This window comes from Cherax quadricarinatus, chromosome 40 (assembly GCF_038502225.1).
Source record: "Cherax quadricarinatus isolate ZL_2023a chromosome 40, ASM3850222v1, whole genome shotgun sequence".
In the NCBI taxonomy this organism is placed as follows: domain Eukaryota; kingdom Metazoa; phylum Arthropoda; class Malacostraca; order Decapoda; family Parastacidae; genus Cherax; species Cherax quadricarinatus.
The window spans coordinates 5,581,645-5,598,734 of record NC_091331.1 but is presented as its reverse complement, the minus strand read 5'-3'; the positions used below and the strand labels follow the sequence as shown (position 1 = coordinate 5,598,734).

Sequence of the window (17,090 nt, the reverse complement as noted above, 5' to 3'; positions counted from 1 at the left end):
CAGAATTGTTCCACTGCACCATGGTACCGTGACAGTAGTACTGATTTGTTCCACTGCACCGTGGTACCGTGACAGTAGTACTGATTTGTTCCACTGCACCGTGGTACCGTGACAGTAGTACTGATTTGTTCCACTCCACCGTAATACCGTGAAAATAGTACAAAATTGTTCCACCACACCGTGGTAATAGCCTCCCTGACTCAGTTCCAATAATAAAGATTTCCGTACCATCACACACTCAGTCAGTATAGTAATTCACCTTAATAAATCGACTGAGAATAGACTATAAATTTAAACAATGGGGATAAAAGTGCACCAGATATATATCGACGAGGTTAAATATATTTTAGAAGATTTTAGTGTAGGAATTAACACCGCGCCCCAGCTGAGCTGACGACGTCCAGCCAGACAGAAAGATGCAGGCTTCAATATTGAGCAGAATTTCCACTGTAGCGAAGGTAAAATGTACTGGTGGTGTTAGTTGTGTGATGTAGATGATGTGGCAGAGTTGCTGGTGGTCATGGCTAGGGGAATTGGGTAGGATCTTTCATTATCTGAGGGTTTAAGAGGTTTTCCCTTCACCGCCGGTATGGACAAGTAGAACTCGGATGTAATAATAATGATAAACTATGCAGTTTTTTAATTCTCTTTTAAGCGGATTATAGGTTATTATATTACCTTTTTTGGGGAATGATTTTTGGAAATGATCGATTTTATAATGGGGTATTATACCCGCTGCTTCCCTGCCGTATATGCTATGTCAGTTTGGTTATATTCCTTAAGGTATACGTATTTACTTATGTTACAAGTTTAAATGGTTTGTTTAGGCATAAGTTTACACTATTTTTGGATGATTATGATTATCTTGCATAATAACGTAGATGTACATTACCGAGGATAACCCAAAAAAGTAGGACTGTGATGTATTTCCATTGGGATCTCTGATATAATGTACTTTTAATAGTTTAACTATTAGATACATGATTATTAACAGTAAAATTAAATGCATTAAAATGAATTACAATAAGAATTGATAAAATAGAAATAAAATTCACGAGAATGAATTACATGATGACACTCTTCAGGTCACTTGTTCTATCTAGGCTGGAATATTGCTGCACTCTAACAGCACCTTTCAAGGCAGGTGAAATTGCCGACCTAGAAAATGTACAGAGAACTTTCACGGCGCGCATAACGGAGATAAAACACCTCAATTACTGGGAGCGCTTGAGGTTTCTAAACCTGTATTCCCTGGAACGCAGGAGGGAGAGATACATGATTATATACACCTGGAAAATCCTAGAGGGACTAGTACCGAACTTGCACACGAAAATCACTCACTACGAAAGCAAAAGACTTGGCAGACGATGCACCATCCCCCCAATGAAAAGCAGGGGTGTCACTAGCACGTTAAGAGACCATACAATAAGTGTCAGGGGACCGAGACTGTTCAACTGCCTCCCAGCACACATAAGGGGGATTACCAACAGACCCCTGGCAGTCTTCAAGCTGGCACTGGACAAGCACCTAAAGGCAGTTCCTGATCAGCCGGGCTGTGGCTCGTACGTTGGTTTGCGTGCAGCCAGCAGCAACAGCCTGGTTGATCAGGCGCTGATCCACCAGGAGGCCTGGTCACAGACCGGGCCGCGGGGGCGTTGACCCCCGAAACTCTCTCCAGGTAAACTCCAGGTAAACATGAGCATTAGAAAAAAAAAAGTACAAGTTAAATATTAGCTCTACAAGAAATCACATTACTCCATTTCTATGGCTTTATTCAATAAGTACTTTTTAGTTATTTTCCTAAACTGGCATATGCTGAGACTGTCCTTGAAATGGTCAGGCAGTCCGTCCCATTCTTTTACTGCTGTATAGTAGGTGTTTGAGTCCTGGCCGCCTGTTGTATGTGTTACAAAATTGTGTTCACTCTCCTCTAATGCCATACTAGTTTTGGTTCCTAACCTTGACAAAATTTGCAGTGAAATATTCTGAACACTTAGCAATTTCGTAAGCATGATTTACCTTCAGCTGCCTTACCCTATCAGCATCTGTTTTTTTTTTCTTTTGTATGTGGGGACCATTATATAGCTTGTTTTTGCACTTTATTGTTATAACATTTTTTAATAGTAATTTAAACTTTGAGATATCCCACCTTGGCTTATTTCAGAATTGAGCTCCATCTATAACCTGTCTTTCAAAGCCTAAGGCAATTTCTTACATACTGTCTCCAAACTATTTAGTCAGTGTTTGAAAATGGAGTTTGTTTGCAATTTTTAGATTTCATTTGGATTATTAACCTGCATTATTGTTAAATTGAAGGGAGGTGCTAAATTCATAGGATCATACAGCACTTATGGAATGAGTGGCAATCAGATTTGATTCAAGGAAGGGGAGGACAAGTTCAATTCCTTGGATCAAGAGTTCCTCACCAGCATCAAGGAACCTCTGAGGGATTATTAGCCTGGAGGGTTAGTAGCTTGAGATAACCCAGTAAAGGCACTATGTCTGGCTTATTTCCATTGGGGTCCTTAGATCTTCCCAGAATGGAACCCACCATTGTCTGCTAAAGCCCAGGTACAGTACTTCTAGGTAAATGTGGGCAACAGGTGTAAAGAAACATGCCGAACATTTCCATTTGTGACAAGATCAAACGGAGGTTTTTCAGATGGAAGGTGAAGGTGCTACCACTTGAAACTTAAGCCCTATGTTAGTGTTATCTGTTAATTAAAGTGAACCATATATAACATCACATAATACATAGAGACAATGAAAAGTTTTGAAGTGCAAACAAAAAATGGAGACATTGAGTTGATTGTCAAATACATTTGACAATCACAGTAATCACTTTTCTAAGTCTGGTGCTGCATATCTGACTGAGCCACAGTGAAATATTGACTTAGATTAGGAGAAGGGCAACTATCTAATGTATGATACTACCCACCAGGATGCCACTTTTTTAATGCCTACCTTGGGAGTCTAACCTGGGTTCCTTTGGTTGATAGTGTAAGTAAGTAAGTTTATTCAGGTATACACAAATACAGTTACATAGAATTATCATACATAGCAGCATATGTGTAGAGAACCTAGGATAACCAAAAAAAGTCAGACAGAGTGACTTATTTCCATTGGGGTCCTTTTACCTTATTATTATAATATAAAGGTTATATTTTCTTATTATTCTATAATGAAGATATCTTCTTATCATACTAAAAAGACCATCCACTACACGAGGGTCACCAAGACTATTCACAATATGAGGGTCATTACTAGGAATAAGGCAAAATTTACACGCATGTTAGCTAAAAAATAGAAAATCATTCCCCTCCCTTTCTGTAGCTACATTCATCAGACACCTTTTGGCACTCTTCTTGAACTGGTTCATGCTATGACTGGCTTTGACATGTGTGGGTAGTCTGTTCCATTCCTTTATTGCTGTACAATAAAAGGTGTTTGAAGCCTGGCCAATAACTGTGGGTACTACAAAGTTGTGCTCTCTCCCCCTAGTACTATGATTGCTTTGGTTCCCAACCTTGACAAAATTGACAGCAAGATATTCTGGACACTGTTTGTGAGCAATTTTATAAACATGATTTAGCTTCAGTTGTTTTACTCTGTCTTCAACATTCAGCATATCCAACTGCTGTTGACTTTATTGGGTTATCCTAGCTTTATTTTATTTTTACACAGTTGAATTTATAGGGTAAGAGCAGTTATCATACCTCAGAATATATTTCTATGTAAGGCAATTGTAAAAATTTATTTGTTAAATATTAATTTACCACAGAGATACAGGTCACCTTATTTGGGGCTGACACCTAAATTTTGGCATAACAATATGAACAGCTGTTTTTAGCATTTACTCATTTATGTATGTATTTTAAAGTTAAAATGTGTAAATTTTTTAATATTTTCAGTTGAAGGATTTTCCAGTCAAAATCTCTTTATGTTGCAACTCTCAGATTTCATTCTCTTGTTCAATGCTTTCAATGTTTTTTTCACAATCAGTTCATGTGTCTTGTCTGTTAGTGCTTGTGTTTGTTCTGCTATTTATGCAATTCGTTTCAAATTAAATTACAGTAGACTATATCACAGCTTTCCCCACTCAACAGGCTCGTCTTGCCCAGAGCCCAGCAGCCACAAGTGGGTTAGCTTCTGTTAGCCAACATCGTCATGCATCTCATGAGGCCGATTTGGTGGTGATTGGCTCTGGTCCTGGAGGCTATGTGGCAGCAATTAAGGCTGCACAGCTTGGCATGAAAGTAAGGAAACTTAATTTTTTTAAAATTGTGTGTGTGTAGTACTGGTGCACTTAGTTTTTGTTATAGCGTTGTCAGTATGTTCTGTAGCCATAAGATTTCATGGTGGTGCTGTATAAAGATGATTTAAGCAACATTTGATCTGGTCAGTAACTGGATAGATGATTGAATGAACACAATCTTACTGTTGGCTAGGGAACACCTTGACAAAAAACTGTGGGTCTTTAGTATTGAGACATGGGCATTTATACATGTACAGTATATATTTCCTGTATACCATACCAATTTACTTGTATGGAAGTGGAAGTAAAGCATTTATCCTGGTCACTGTAAATCTCATGCGCTGTAATCCTTATGTATTCTTTGTAAACAGGGACCTTTTTTTTTGATGGTTATGCTAGGTGTTATAATGTAAGTACCAACAGTACATTAAAGTAAATTAATTCACATTGAAATGTACAATATTTTGTATTAGGTTGTCCCATAATATGCCCAGCACTTTTAGCTAGTTCAAAAGTATAGATAGGAAAATAGCTACACATCTATGTATATTATATATCATATACAGTGGACCCCCGGATAACGGTCACCTCCCAACTCGACCAATTATGTAAGTTTATTTTTGTAAGTGCTTTTGTAGGTGTATTTTTAGGGGTCTGAAATGGACTAATCTAATTCACAATATTTCTTATGGGAACAAATTCGGTCTATAACGGCACCCAAACAGACTTCTGGATTGAAATAATATCGTTATGCGGGGGTCCACTGTATGTACTTGTATAATACAGTACTGTACCAGACATGAACTCGAAGTATTAATTTTATTTTTGTGCGAGGCCTTTTTGTTGTACAGTATGTTGAATGCTCTCAAGACGATAGTACAGTATACATGTATTTTAAATTACATGTATAACAAGAATTTAATTGCATGAAATGAAGAGCCATTTAATGCATTTCATTTTCAGAATTGATTTTCACCAACAGACAGTTTGTGTGGAGAAGAATTCTACGTATGGTGGAACGTGCCTCAACGTTGGCTGTATTCCTTCAAAGGCCCTTCTCAATAACTCCCATTACTATCACATGGCAAAAAGCAAAGATTTTCTTGAACGTGGAATTGAGGTGAGATACTTATATGGGAGATAAATTATTTCTGATGTTCTGAAATACAGTACAGTATTACAGATGAATGCCAGTGATCTGATATTACCAAATCATCAATTGGTCAGAAGTCTTCTATAATTTCCTACTGAAGAAGAATGCCCCTGGCATTTTAGTTGCCTCTTACAACACTCATGGCTTACGGAGGAAGAATTCTGTTCCACTTCCCCATGGAGATAGGAGTAAATAAACAAGAACAAGAACTAGTAAGAAAATAGAAGAAAACCCAGAGGGGTGTGTGTATATATATGCTTGTACATGCATGTGTAGTGTGACGTAAGTGTAAGTAGAAGTAGCAAGATGTACCTGAAATCTTGCATGTTTATGAGACAGAAAAGACACCAGCAATCCTACCATCATGACTCAAGAAATCGTAATGACACGATTGCAAACAAACCATACCCCCGGCCGGGATTGAACCCGCGGTCATAGTCTCAAAACTCCAGCCCGTTGTGTTAGCCACTAGACCAGCTAGCCACAATAAGATTCATCCAACTAGGTATATTTCTACACCATAGGAAGGTTAGCACAGGCACCTCTGTGACCACAAATGCAAGTTTTTAGACTGAGACTATGAGACTCTATGACCGCGGGTTCAATCCCGGCCGGGGGTATGGTTTATCCTACCATCATGTAAAAACAAGTACAGGCTTCTGTTTTACACTCACTTGGCAGGATGGTAGTACCTCCCTGGGCAGTTGCTGTCTACCAACCTACTACCTAGATTCTTGAACATTTATTTGTATTCATTTAATTTCCATTAAAAAATAAACAGCTTGCATATTTTGCCCTTTCTAAATATCATATCTATTTACATGTGAGAGATGCTAAACAGGAACTATACCATTTAAAAAAATAGAAAATTTATTAAATTGCATATCAAATAGTTTTGTATACATCAGTGAGAATAAATTACCTAGTTTATATATTCCTTATCTCAACCCTCGACTGCATGAAGTTATGTTATAATAAATGATACAAAGATCAGGTGGGGCTTGCACCCATACAGGCGATTCCTAAAACTCACAGGCCAAAGTGCCTAACCACTGGTCCATGATGGCCTAACAAGATTCATCAAACTGGGTATATTTCTAAACACCATAGGATTGTTAGCATGGGCCCCACTGTGACCACAGGTGCAGGCTTTTACAGGCAAATCCCACACTAGTATGGCAGAGGCATTCTCTGGCTCAAGTCCTCTCAAAGCTGCCATCATAATTCTGCATTACTGATTTGGACTAACTTCAAACCTTGGTACTTAGGCAATAATATTTCTACCAGAGCTGTTAACTCAGATTAATAGACTTTTCAAGGTTAGCAGTGGTTCTAGAAATAAATTTCATGCACGATTCATAATAACTTCTCTGATATGAAATGTGCTCAGTATTGTAAATTTATAATCCATGTCAAAGTTTGAGGCAATTATGATTCATAATATTTTTAGGGGTTTAATTTTTCTCATTTTACAGGTTGATAATGTAAAACTAAACTTGGAGAAACTTATGGGAGCTAAGGATAAAGCTGTGACAGCTCTCACTGGAGGCATTGTTCACCTCTTCAAGAATAATAAGGTCCTTGGTCTCAGGGTTAGTGTTAATGTAATTTGTTCTGTGTTGTAAGTTGGATGAAATAATAATAGTTAAGATAATTTTTAAATTCTGAATTTCTATTGTACTCCACAGTAAAACCACTCATAATGCTGGGGTTATGCTCCTGAAAATCTGTGCCTTATGAAAAATAGCTTTTTGTAAAGTGAGGAACATAAAGAAACAATTGGGTAAAGTTTGACACCTCCAGATTAATTTTTTTTTTTTTTTTAATTTTTAATTATTTTACTACGTTGAAATGGCTACAGTTTATCTTGCCTTACTTTTTAGTTGTTACTTGCTGACATGGAAGTATGTGGAGAGGATTGATGTGGCTCTAATAGGCTGAGGTGAAAGTCTGTTCTTGTGTTGAACTTGATGCTGACTTGGCATTAGTTCACAAGTTCTTTGTAATATGTGCATCACTGATTTGACTTACCCTGCAGTATTTTATTCACTTAACAATAAAGCCGGTGTGATAATAAAAAAAAAAAATAACAATAAAGCATCATTGCTTGCTCTAAAACCCTCAATAAAGCATCATTGCTTGCTCTAAAACCCTCTACAGACCAATTTTCTGTGAAAAAATCTGCAAAAACACTGAATTACTCGTGTAATTCCTGTTTATCTTCAAGATTTTCTTCCCCATCCTCCAAAAAGTCAAATTACTTCATTTACAGGTATTTGTTTAATCCTAAGGTTTGGTATACTAGTATACTAGTTTCCCTACGTGTTGGAGGTATGTTCTGAGGTCATTTTTCTTATCTGTTACTTACTATAAAGTTTCCTGTACATTGTTACCACCCTTACCATGTTTTACCAGTTTTAGTTTATGTAACACAAGGTGTAAATTATTAGGTTAGACTTTAGGGAAAGGGAATCCAACATCTGTAAGAATGTCTTTGGTGTTTAGTTGTTATAATAGTCTCAGGAAGTTGACCCACCATGTGCAATAGAGCAGTTTAAAGCACTGAAAATTTATCATCCTAGCTCTTAAATTTAATCCTGCCCAGATCATTTTCCACTGTTTTAATTTTTACTTAATTTTTCAGTTTTTACTTTTGTATTTTAATTTTTTTTTCTCATACAGGGTCATGGTAAGATCACTAGCCCTAATGAAGTGACAGTTTTGCAAGAAGATGGTACAAATGATATTGTAAAAGCCAAGAACATTCTCATTGCCACTGGATCAGAAGTTACTCCATTTCCTGGTATTGAAATTGATGAAGACGTTATAGTGTCGTCAACTGGTGCACTAAAGCTGAAAAAGGTTCCTGAAAAAATGATTGTGATTGGTGCTGGAGTCATTGGTTTGGAGCTAGTAAGTAGTTCATTCTTGCTGTTTTCTTAATTTGGTTTGTTTCATTTTTCTTTTTCCTGTGATTAGGCATTTATTGGGTGGGTTTGGTCCTATTATTCAGTGGGAAACTGTTTTTGTCACATATCTTTCATTAAGCTTTTTGGCAGTTTCTTTATAATTATTTGTACCGAAAAGTTTTACTTAATGATATGGCCATAGTCTTTCTTTATTATCTTCTCACTCCTTTTTTTTTTTTAGCCAATATTTTTTATGCATTTCTTGTTTATTCTGATTTGCATGCAACTTTTTATGTCTTATTTATTATTAAAATCATGTAAAAATAGTGTTGTCAGGATTGATTTTTTTTTCCTCTTTTTGGCTTTTCATGTAGTGTTTTTTTTTTTTATCTCACCTTGTCCTAAAATAACTGTTTTGGCCCTATTTAGTTTTCTTTATTTACTTATGATTATTTTGCAATTATCTTTTTCATCCCAGTTCCTTGTGCAACATACTCTATTATTGTGATTAGCTAACTGAATTTTGAGGCTTAGTCACAATCTTTTATGTGGCTTTGTAATCTTTTGGCTATCACTGTCAAGATAAGTATGAGGTGTATAATGGAACTCATCAAACTTACTGTTCATCTTGAAGGTAGTCCTCTTTTTCAATTCTTATTTGTTCTTGACCACATTGGCATAACTAGTCCATGATAGTTTTATATAAATCTGCCTCTTACCGACTGTCATGTGATTGATCAGGTCTGTCTTCATAATTTTTTGTTGCCCTTACTATAGTTTATCTGTTCTTCTTTCAGGAGACCCCTGAGTAAGCTGTATTAATCTTTGTATTGCAACTTTATTTAATACACAGGAGGTTTTATGACATTCTGAATTAAAAAATAGCTTTCCTAAAAGTTGTAAAGTTAAAATTGTCTTGTGCCAGTGTTTAACCCAACTAAAATGTGCTGATGTTCCTATAAAAAATAGTCAGTGAAGAGATGTTAATGATTTTCACAACAATCTATCTTGGTTTTAGGGATCTGTATGGTCTAGACTGGGTGCACAAGTGATTGCAGTGGAGTTTTTGAACTCAATTGGTGGTGTAGGAATTGATGAAGAAATCTCAAAGAATTTCCAGAGAATCCTTACAAAGCAAGGCATAAAGTTCAAACTGAGTACAAAAGTTGTCAGTGCCTCTAAGGAAGGTGAAAAGATCACCGTGTCTGTGGAGTCTGTAAAAGATGGAAAGGTACGTACCATTATATAGCAGTATACGTCTCTAAAATTTACAGAGGAAATAGTTTCAAGCTGATTATCTGTATTTGATATTTGCATTGGAGAACTTTTCCAAATTAACAATTTTACAGTTAAAAGTAGTTTAATGTTTACTGTTCATTGCTATCACATTTTTTTATTTTTAGCTTCTAAAATTTTGTCCATTTTTTAACTTAAAGTACAGTAGAACCCCTGTAGCTGCAGATTCGGTTTCCATGGTTTTCCTAGGTTGAGAAATATTAAGGAGGTTGCAGTTGGTGATTTCATTTTTTATCGTCAGATTTCATTAATTTTTTTTGTTTGAATAAGAGTTCATAAAACATGATCATATAAAGTTTCATTGAAAGTGGTCAGCAATAAATGAATAAAAAATAATACATTGTAAATTGGATTTGGCAGCAAACGGGCACATAGTGGCACTGCCAACAGTCAACAGTCAGTAGGTCAGACAGATCAGTCAGTCAATCAGTAGGTCGGTCAGTCAGCCAGTGTTTATAGGGTTCATTACTATCCATGGTTTTGGGCATCCGTGGTAGGTCTTGGAACGTATCACTTGCAGATACAGGGGACTACTGTATATAAAAATAAAAGATTGAAGAGGTGACATGTACACCTTTTTGCATTCAAATGAAAATTTACTTAGATTAGGACTTACTTTTTTAGTCTTTTGGAGTCTTACTACTCAAGCTGTATATAATAGGCAGTTTTATGTGCAGATTTCTTTAGCATTGTTTTGGGTGTATTTTCATACATTTTTTAATCCAGTTCATGACATTACTGAACAACCTCCTTAACTCTTACATAGGTATATAAATTTGGAATTGGGAGGATGGAAATGCTTTGGTTTCACAATTTGATGCACAGAAATTTCACTTCCAGTGTGCGTGAGCGTGTTAGATAGGAGTGAATGGAGACAAATGATTTTTGGGACCTGACGAGCTGTTGGAGTGTGAGCAGGGTAATATTTTGTAAAGGGATTCAGGGAACCGGTTAGCCGGACTTGAGTCCTGGAAATGGGAAGTATGATGCCTGCACTTTAAAGGAGGAATTTGGGATATTGGCAGTTTGGAGGGACTTCTAAGGTGTCGTATCTGAGTGTCTTTGCAAAGGCAGTGATTATGTATGAGTGATGGTGAAAGTGTTGAATGATGAAAATCTTTTCTTTCTGTTTAGGGTCATCCTGCCTCGGTGGGAAATGGCTGATGTGTTAAAAAAAAAAAAAATCACATAACCTGTTTTACAGGTTGAATGATTTTGAGGTTCTAAACTTTCTTCATATTTAAAGGGAACAAAGAACAAAGGAGTTCAGTGTATGAGTGAAGAAAGGACTAGGCTTCTTTTTCTGCTGTTTTATGAAAAATGAATGATACTGCATTTCAGAAAGAAGATTTGGATTGTGATACACTACTGGTTTGTGTTGGTCGCCGTCCCTACACTAACAATCTTGGTTTGGAAGAACTTGGGATAGAGAAGGATGCAAAGGGAAGAATTCCAGTTAATTCACGTTTTCAGACTGTGATTCCTAAGTAAGTTTCATTATTATTTTACTTACTTTTTTTTTTTTTTTTTAATATTTTCCTTTGAGTTCATGAATCATGATAATGAATGTCTTTTTCCTGTTTTGGTGGGAGATAACCAGTGTTATAGAAATTCATTTGATTCTGTAAGATTTCTTTTCTTGGAATAAAATATTTTGGTCTTGAAGTGGATCATCTACAAACTGGGGACATTTAATATTTGTCTGAATCTTTTATCTTTGCATTTGGTATATATCATCGTAATGCCTTTTTGCCATAACTTGTTTGGCTTATTGTATCTGGTATTCCTTCTGTTGGTCGTTTTACTCTCATGCCTATCTGCCTCAGTACTAAGCATTCATAATGCCTTTGATCATCATTTAGATATGGTTATATTTGGTTTTTTGATATTTCCATGCATTGTTATATGCTGCTTCCAGACCCATTCTTCTGACTTAACCCTTTCACTGTTCAGACCTTAGAAATTAATATTACTTTGTGTCCACTTTAAAAAAAAGATCTCAATTGGTTGAGAATCTTTTCCTGAAGGTAATGATGCCAAAAGTGCAAAATTTGATGGAAAACTTGCTTGATTATGCAGGTGCAAAGTTAGTAGTCTGGACGCAATTTATTCATCGGCGATTTTGCTCAATTTGAGTCCTATTTCAAGTCATCCATTTCTCCTTTTGAGCAGATTCATAGCTTACATTGTGTACAAGTTGTCTTCACGTTGGTGCAGTAGAATACACAACAGCAACACTCCCATTCTCGTGCAACACACCTTTTTGAGAGCAAGTGATGCTATTTATGAGTGAAGGCATAAGAAAGGAATGTTTTTCTACAGTTACCCCCTCCCAGTAATACTATAGTGTGTATGTATGCACGTTTGTGGCAATTTAAACCATTGAGAAAGAACAGCACAAATCCTGTACAAATTACAGGGTACATTGTTTTTCAAAGTTATTTGATTGTTTTAAGATGTAGTTATGTACAGTACATTCAAATGTAAGCCATTATTATAAGTTACCAGATCACAAAGTGGAAGAGACTTGAACTCATGAAAATTGTATTGCACCGTGAAGCTTAGAATAAATGAATTCTATTGTACTTTATTTGGCTTGACTTCATCTATTGTGATTTTTTTTATTACAATACAGGCTTTTTTAAATTTTGCCGATTTCTTGTCTTAAATTTGTTTTCTATTTTGTTTTTTCCAGAATACCCCATGATATTGTCAATGGAATTTATAACTTGAAAAATATTTATTTAATTTCCTCTTATGTTTCTACTATATTTAATTATTTTATATATCCTGTTGTACATTTTTTTTATTAACCCTTATTTTACAACAAAAGCAACCTGTAAAGAAATCGAAATTTGAAATGCGAGAAACTCTGTATCCAGTGTTAAATTTAGAACATTGTAAATGCTTCTAATCCCAAGCATTAGCATACAGAATTCAAAATATTGTGCATTCAAAAATTAATCAAAATTTTACTATAAGGTGGCTGGAAACCTACTAATGTGACTTTTAATACAGAAACACATCTTTACCTTTGCCTTTCATCTTCATAAATACCACCACTTCTGGTTCTGAACATAAGATGCATGTAATTGTTTAATAAATTGATTATTTTGTTTTGCAGCATCCATGCCATTGGCGATTGTATCCATGGACCTATGCTGGCCCACAAGGCAGAAGATGAGGGTATAGTTTGTGTGGAGGGTATTGCAGGTGGCCCAGTTCATATTGATTACAATTGTGTCCCTTCTGTTGTTTATACTCATCCAGAAGTGGCATGGGTTGGAAAAACTGAAGAAGATCTGAAAGCTGAGGTAATAAACATTGTAGCTGTATTCCTAAATGTTAAAGAAGTCATATCTGTACCTTTTTATATACCAGAATGAAATGAGGTAGTTACAAAATATACAGATTAGTATGACTCACGAAATCGTAATGACACGATTGCAAACAAACCATACCCCGGCCGGGATTGAACCCGCGGTCAGAGAGTCTCAAAACTCCAGCCCGTCGCGTTAGCCACTAGACCAGCTGGTCTAGTGGCTAATGCGACTGGCTGGAGTTTTGAGAGAGACTGACCGCGGGTTCAATCCCGGCCGGGGTATGGTCAGACTAGTATACGTATTTGTGTTTATACAGCACTTAATATTTTTAACCTCAATTGACATCACCCACCAAGGCATGGTGACAATAGGTGTTTTATGAAAAGTCAGTTCTGATTCAAGCTATTCAAATAGGATTCTATGAAGTGTTCATAGTTGACCAATAGTCCTTCCATCATGTTTTGAAATAGCATTATGAATAAGAATATTTTCTTGTAATTGTTAAATATTCCTTTCTTTTTTGTTTTTACAATAGGGCGTGGAATATGCTGTTGGAAAATTCCCCTTTGCAGCAAACTCACGTGCCAAGTGCAACAACGACACAGATGGCCTTGTGAAGATTCTGGGTGATAAAGACACAGACCGCTTGCTTGGTGCACACATCATTGGACCAGGTGCAGGGGAAATTATCAATGAAGCTGCCCTTGCCATGGAATATGGAGCGAGCTGTGAAGATGTTGCTAGAGTTTGTCACGCCCATCCAACATGTTCGGAAGCATTCAGGGAAGCCAACTTAGCAGCGTATTTTGGCAAACCTATTAATTTTTAAAAAGTATTTGTTGATTTAAGATAGTTGCATGAAGTTAAATAAAAAAGTTAACTTTTTGTCAGCCATATTATCAATGAGAGTTGTATGGGACATTTTTCACCATTGGAGTTATTCAGAACATGATCATCATCATTTTTTTTTGTCATGAACTCTTGTGTTATCTGTTTTGCCCTAAGACCTCTTAAGCTTTATACTGTACCTGTTTAATATTTATACTGTAATTGTTTTAATTTACATTCACTGTTTTGGCATATGTGCATTTTATCAGTCAAATATGTGAATTCTGATGTTGCTGGATATAATTAGGTTTAATATATAAATTGATTGAATTGTAAAGTTCAGTATTTTATTCTGTATACTTAGTCATGCTAAATTTCAAGAGGAAATTCAGTTAAAACACTAGCTATTTTCACTATCTGGGGTCACATTTGTATATAGCTGTTCATATCTGTATTGCTTGTCATATCTTTTTGAAAAAGATGCAAGTTGTAAATTATCTCACGAAGAGGTTTTAATATTTAAGTAAATATACATTATTTGAACTATTTTTAATTATCTTTTAAGACGAACATACTTTGAGTGGATTTAACACTATACATGGAAAGATTATAACTAAAGTTGAAGGATAGAGACACTTGTGCAATATATGGGAATCTTTATTGAAAAAACGTTTTACCACAGTGGCTTCAGTTTTATACAAAGCAGGGAGGAATAAGGAGAGGAGGAGTTTGAGGTAATCAGTCCCTCAGCCTGGAGTCGATGTGTTCAGTCCATTAATCTTGTAGAAAGTACTTTCTACAAGACTGATGGACTGAACATGTTGACTCTAGGCTGAGGGACTGATTACCTCAAACTCCTGCTCTCCTTATTCCTCCCTGCTTTGTATAAGACTGATGAAGCCACTGTGTGGTGAAACGTTTCTTCAATAAAGATTCCCATATATTACACAAGTGTCTCAATTCTTCAACTAGTCGGTTTTCAAAACCATTCATCACAACTAAAGAAGTTAACATTAGAGCTGCTCAAAGTTGTACACAAGAGAAAACTTTGGCTAATTTTTCCCTATTGGTAAAGGGCTGACTGATGATTAAGGACAAACAAGTGATCCTCTGCTTGTTTGTGTAAATTGTATATGGACAGCTACATTATGGTTGAGGAATTTGCCTGCTAGAATGACTCCATGAACTGCAATAAGGTTTCCAATACCATGAGAGACTGTCTAGCCTGAATTAAGTACGACCGGAAAACTTGACTATGATGCTATTGCCGAGTAGTGCACAGACACTTGTATACTCCTGTTTTTCCCTAACCTGGTGCATTGTATCCCCTGAGGGACCCCTCAAGGGAGGTTCCTTGATGCTGATGAGAGCTCTTGATCCAGAGAATTAGATCTGTGCTTCAGTTCCCTGAAATGAGCCTGAATACCTTCAATCCCCTCCCCTACAGGTGCTGTATAATCCCTATGGGTTTAGTGCTCTCCATGATTATAATAATTGAAAGAAGGTTTCTTGGTGTAGGGGCTCCTAGATCCAAGGAAGTGGACCTGACCCTTGGATCAAACCTAGTTGCCTCTCATTTCTAAGACATGCTCTTACCCCCTCTTTCTTTTTGATTATATTAATAATAATCTTACCCTCTCTGGGTTGAGTGCTTCCCTCTTGAATGTAATAATAAAAAGTGCTGTATGACCCTTTCGAGTTTAGCAATTGTCTAGTATGAAACTGCCCCTCGAGGGAAGTGCCTGGATACTGGTAAGGGAGTGTTGATCCAAGGAACTCTTCTTCTCTCATTTGGACTGAACCTGAATGTCACCCATTCCCCTGATGCTATGTGACCCATAGCTGTATGACCCTTGTTGGTTTAGCACTTTCTTTGATTATGATTAAGTACCTAATAATATGTTCAAATGTACTGCTCAAATAGTACGTGGCGACGTGTACTTAGCTCTGTGAAGACCTGTTTGTGCGTCTCTGTGAATCTGAACCAGGATGCCCTCTCTTGAGCAACTTTACCAGCAGCTGAAAGAAGAGCTTAGGGCTGCTAAGCTGGAGATACGGCGATTAACGGAGGAGAACAAGAGGATTCGTAGTAATCCTCCTGTTGTGAGTCCCCAGGTTAAGAGGGGAACTTGGTCAGTGGCCGGGCAACATGGAACCAAGCTGAGGATCAAGAAGACTGTTGGAGAGGCAGAAACAACGAGAAACCAGAAGACTACTGTGGAAACTTCCAACCCATTTTCGGTGCTACCTGACGAATGTGGGTGTTCTACTGGGAATGCCACAACGAGCACCAAGGAAGCATTGGCAGACGTGAGTGAGACATCCCTAGAAACACCAACGAAGACCATCGAGAACGTCTTGACGAATTCCACAAGTGAAGGTGTAGTGCTACCTAACGAATGTGAGTCGACTACTGGGAACATCACGACGGACGTCGACAAGGAAGGTAAAAACATTGTTGTTGTTGGGGATAGCCAGATTAGGTACATGGATAGGGCATTCTGCTTGAAGGATAGGAGTAGGAGGCAGAGAGTGTGTTTTCCTGGGGCTGGGATGAAGGATATTGTTAGCCATCTGGATGACATTGTGAGAGGTAATGGGAGAAATCCTATTATCTGTCTCAGTGCTGGAGGCAACGATGTTGGCAGACGTAGGAGTGAGGACCTGATTAGCAGGTATAGGTTAGCAATAGAGATAATTAGGAGGAAGGGTGGGAACCCTGTCATATGTGGTATTTTGCCAAGGAGAGGAGTTGGAAATGAATGGTTGTCCAGGGCAATTGGTGTCAATTGCTGGCTGGACAAATACTGTAAGGAAAATGCAGTAACATTCATTGACAACTGGGACCTCTTCTATGGCAGAAATGACATGTATGCCAGGGATGGGGTTCACTTATCTAGGTTTGGGGTGGGAGCACTGGCCAATGCAGTGGAGGGAGCTGTTAGGTCTTTAAACTAGGAATAGTTAGTGGTATGGGTTTTGGCGGGAAAACAGTGAAGTCCCAGTGTAGTAATATGAGTACTAGGAGAACTAGTAATAGGCAAAACGAGGTGGATATTGGAAAGCCAGTGGCACTAGGTGACAAGGACAGTAATAGGTTTAGTGGAATAACAGAAAGGAGCAGGAAGGGTAAAGAGAAAGGAGGGTCCTTAAATATATATTACACAAATAGTCGTAGTGCTAGGAATAAGATGGACGAGTTGAGACTAGTTGCTAGTGCAGGTAACATTGATGTATTTGCCTTAACTGAGACGTGGTTCAATACGAAAAATCGGGACATGCCTGCTGAATGTCACATACAGGGATTTAAATTGTTCCAAGTAGAC

General features: G+C 37.2%; 1 protein-coding gene across 1 annotated transcript; it reads left to right on the top strand.

Annotated features, from left to right (window-relative positions):
• The first annotated feature begins 302 nt into the window (after nt 1-302).
• On the top strand, nt 303-14,307 carry LOC128687368 (dihydrolipoyl dehydrogenase, mitochondrial). The gene is made up of 9 exons (XM_053774797.2): nt 303-458; nt 4,107-4,256; nt 5,238-5,375; nt 6,884-7,000; nt 8,091-8,321; nt 9,336-9,548; nt 10,955-11,100; nt 12,738-12,927; nt 13,472-14,307. Exons 1-9 carry the CDS (start codon nt 417-419, stop codon nt 13,763-13,765), a joined length of 1,521 nt encoding a protein of 506 aa, XP_053630772.1. The 5' UTR covers nt 303-416; the 3' UTR covers nt 13,766-14,307.
• Nucleotides 14,308-17,090: the final 2,783 nt, after the last annotated feature.

Excerpts from the sequence above, each read along its gene's own strand:
- LOC128687368 (XM_053774797.2), top strand. The coding sequence starts at position 417 with ATGCAGGCTTCAATATTGAGCAGAATTTCCACTGTAGCGAAG. Across the intron at positions 4,257-5,237 it reads CTGCACAGCTTGGCATGAAA|ACAGTTTGTGTGGAGAAGAA; the intron begins GTAAGGAAACTT and ends TTTCACCAACAG. Across the intron at positions 8,322-9,335 it reads GAGTCATTGGTTTGGAGCTA|GGATCTGTATGGTCTAGACT; the intron begins GTAAGTAGTTCA and ends TCTTGGTTTTAG.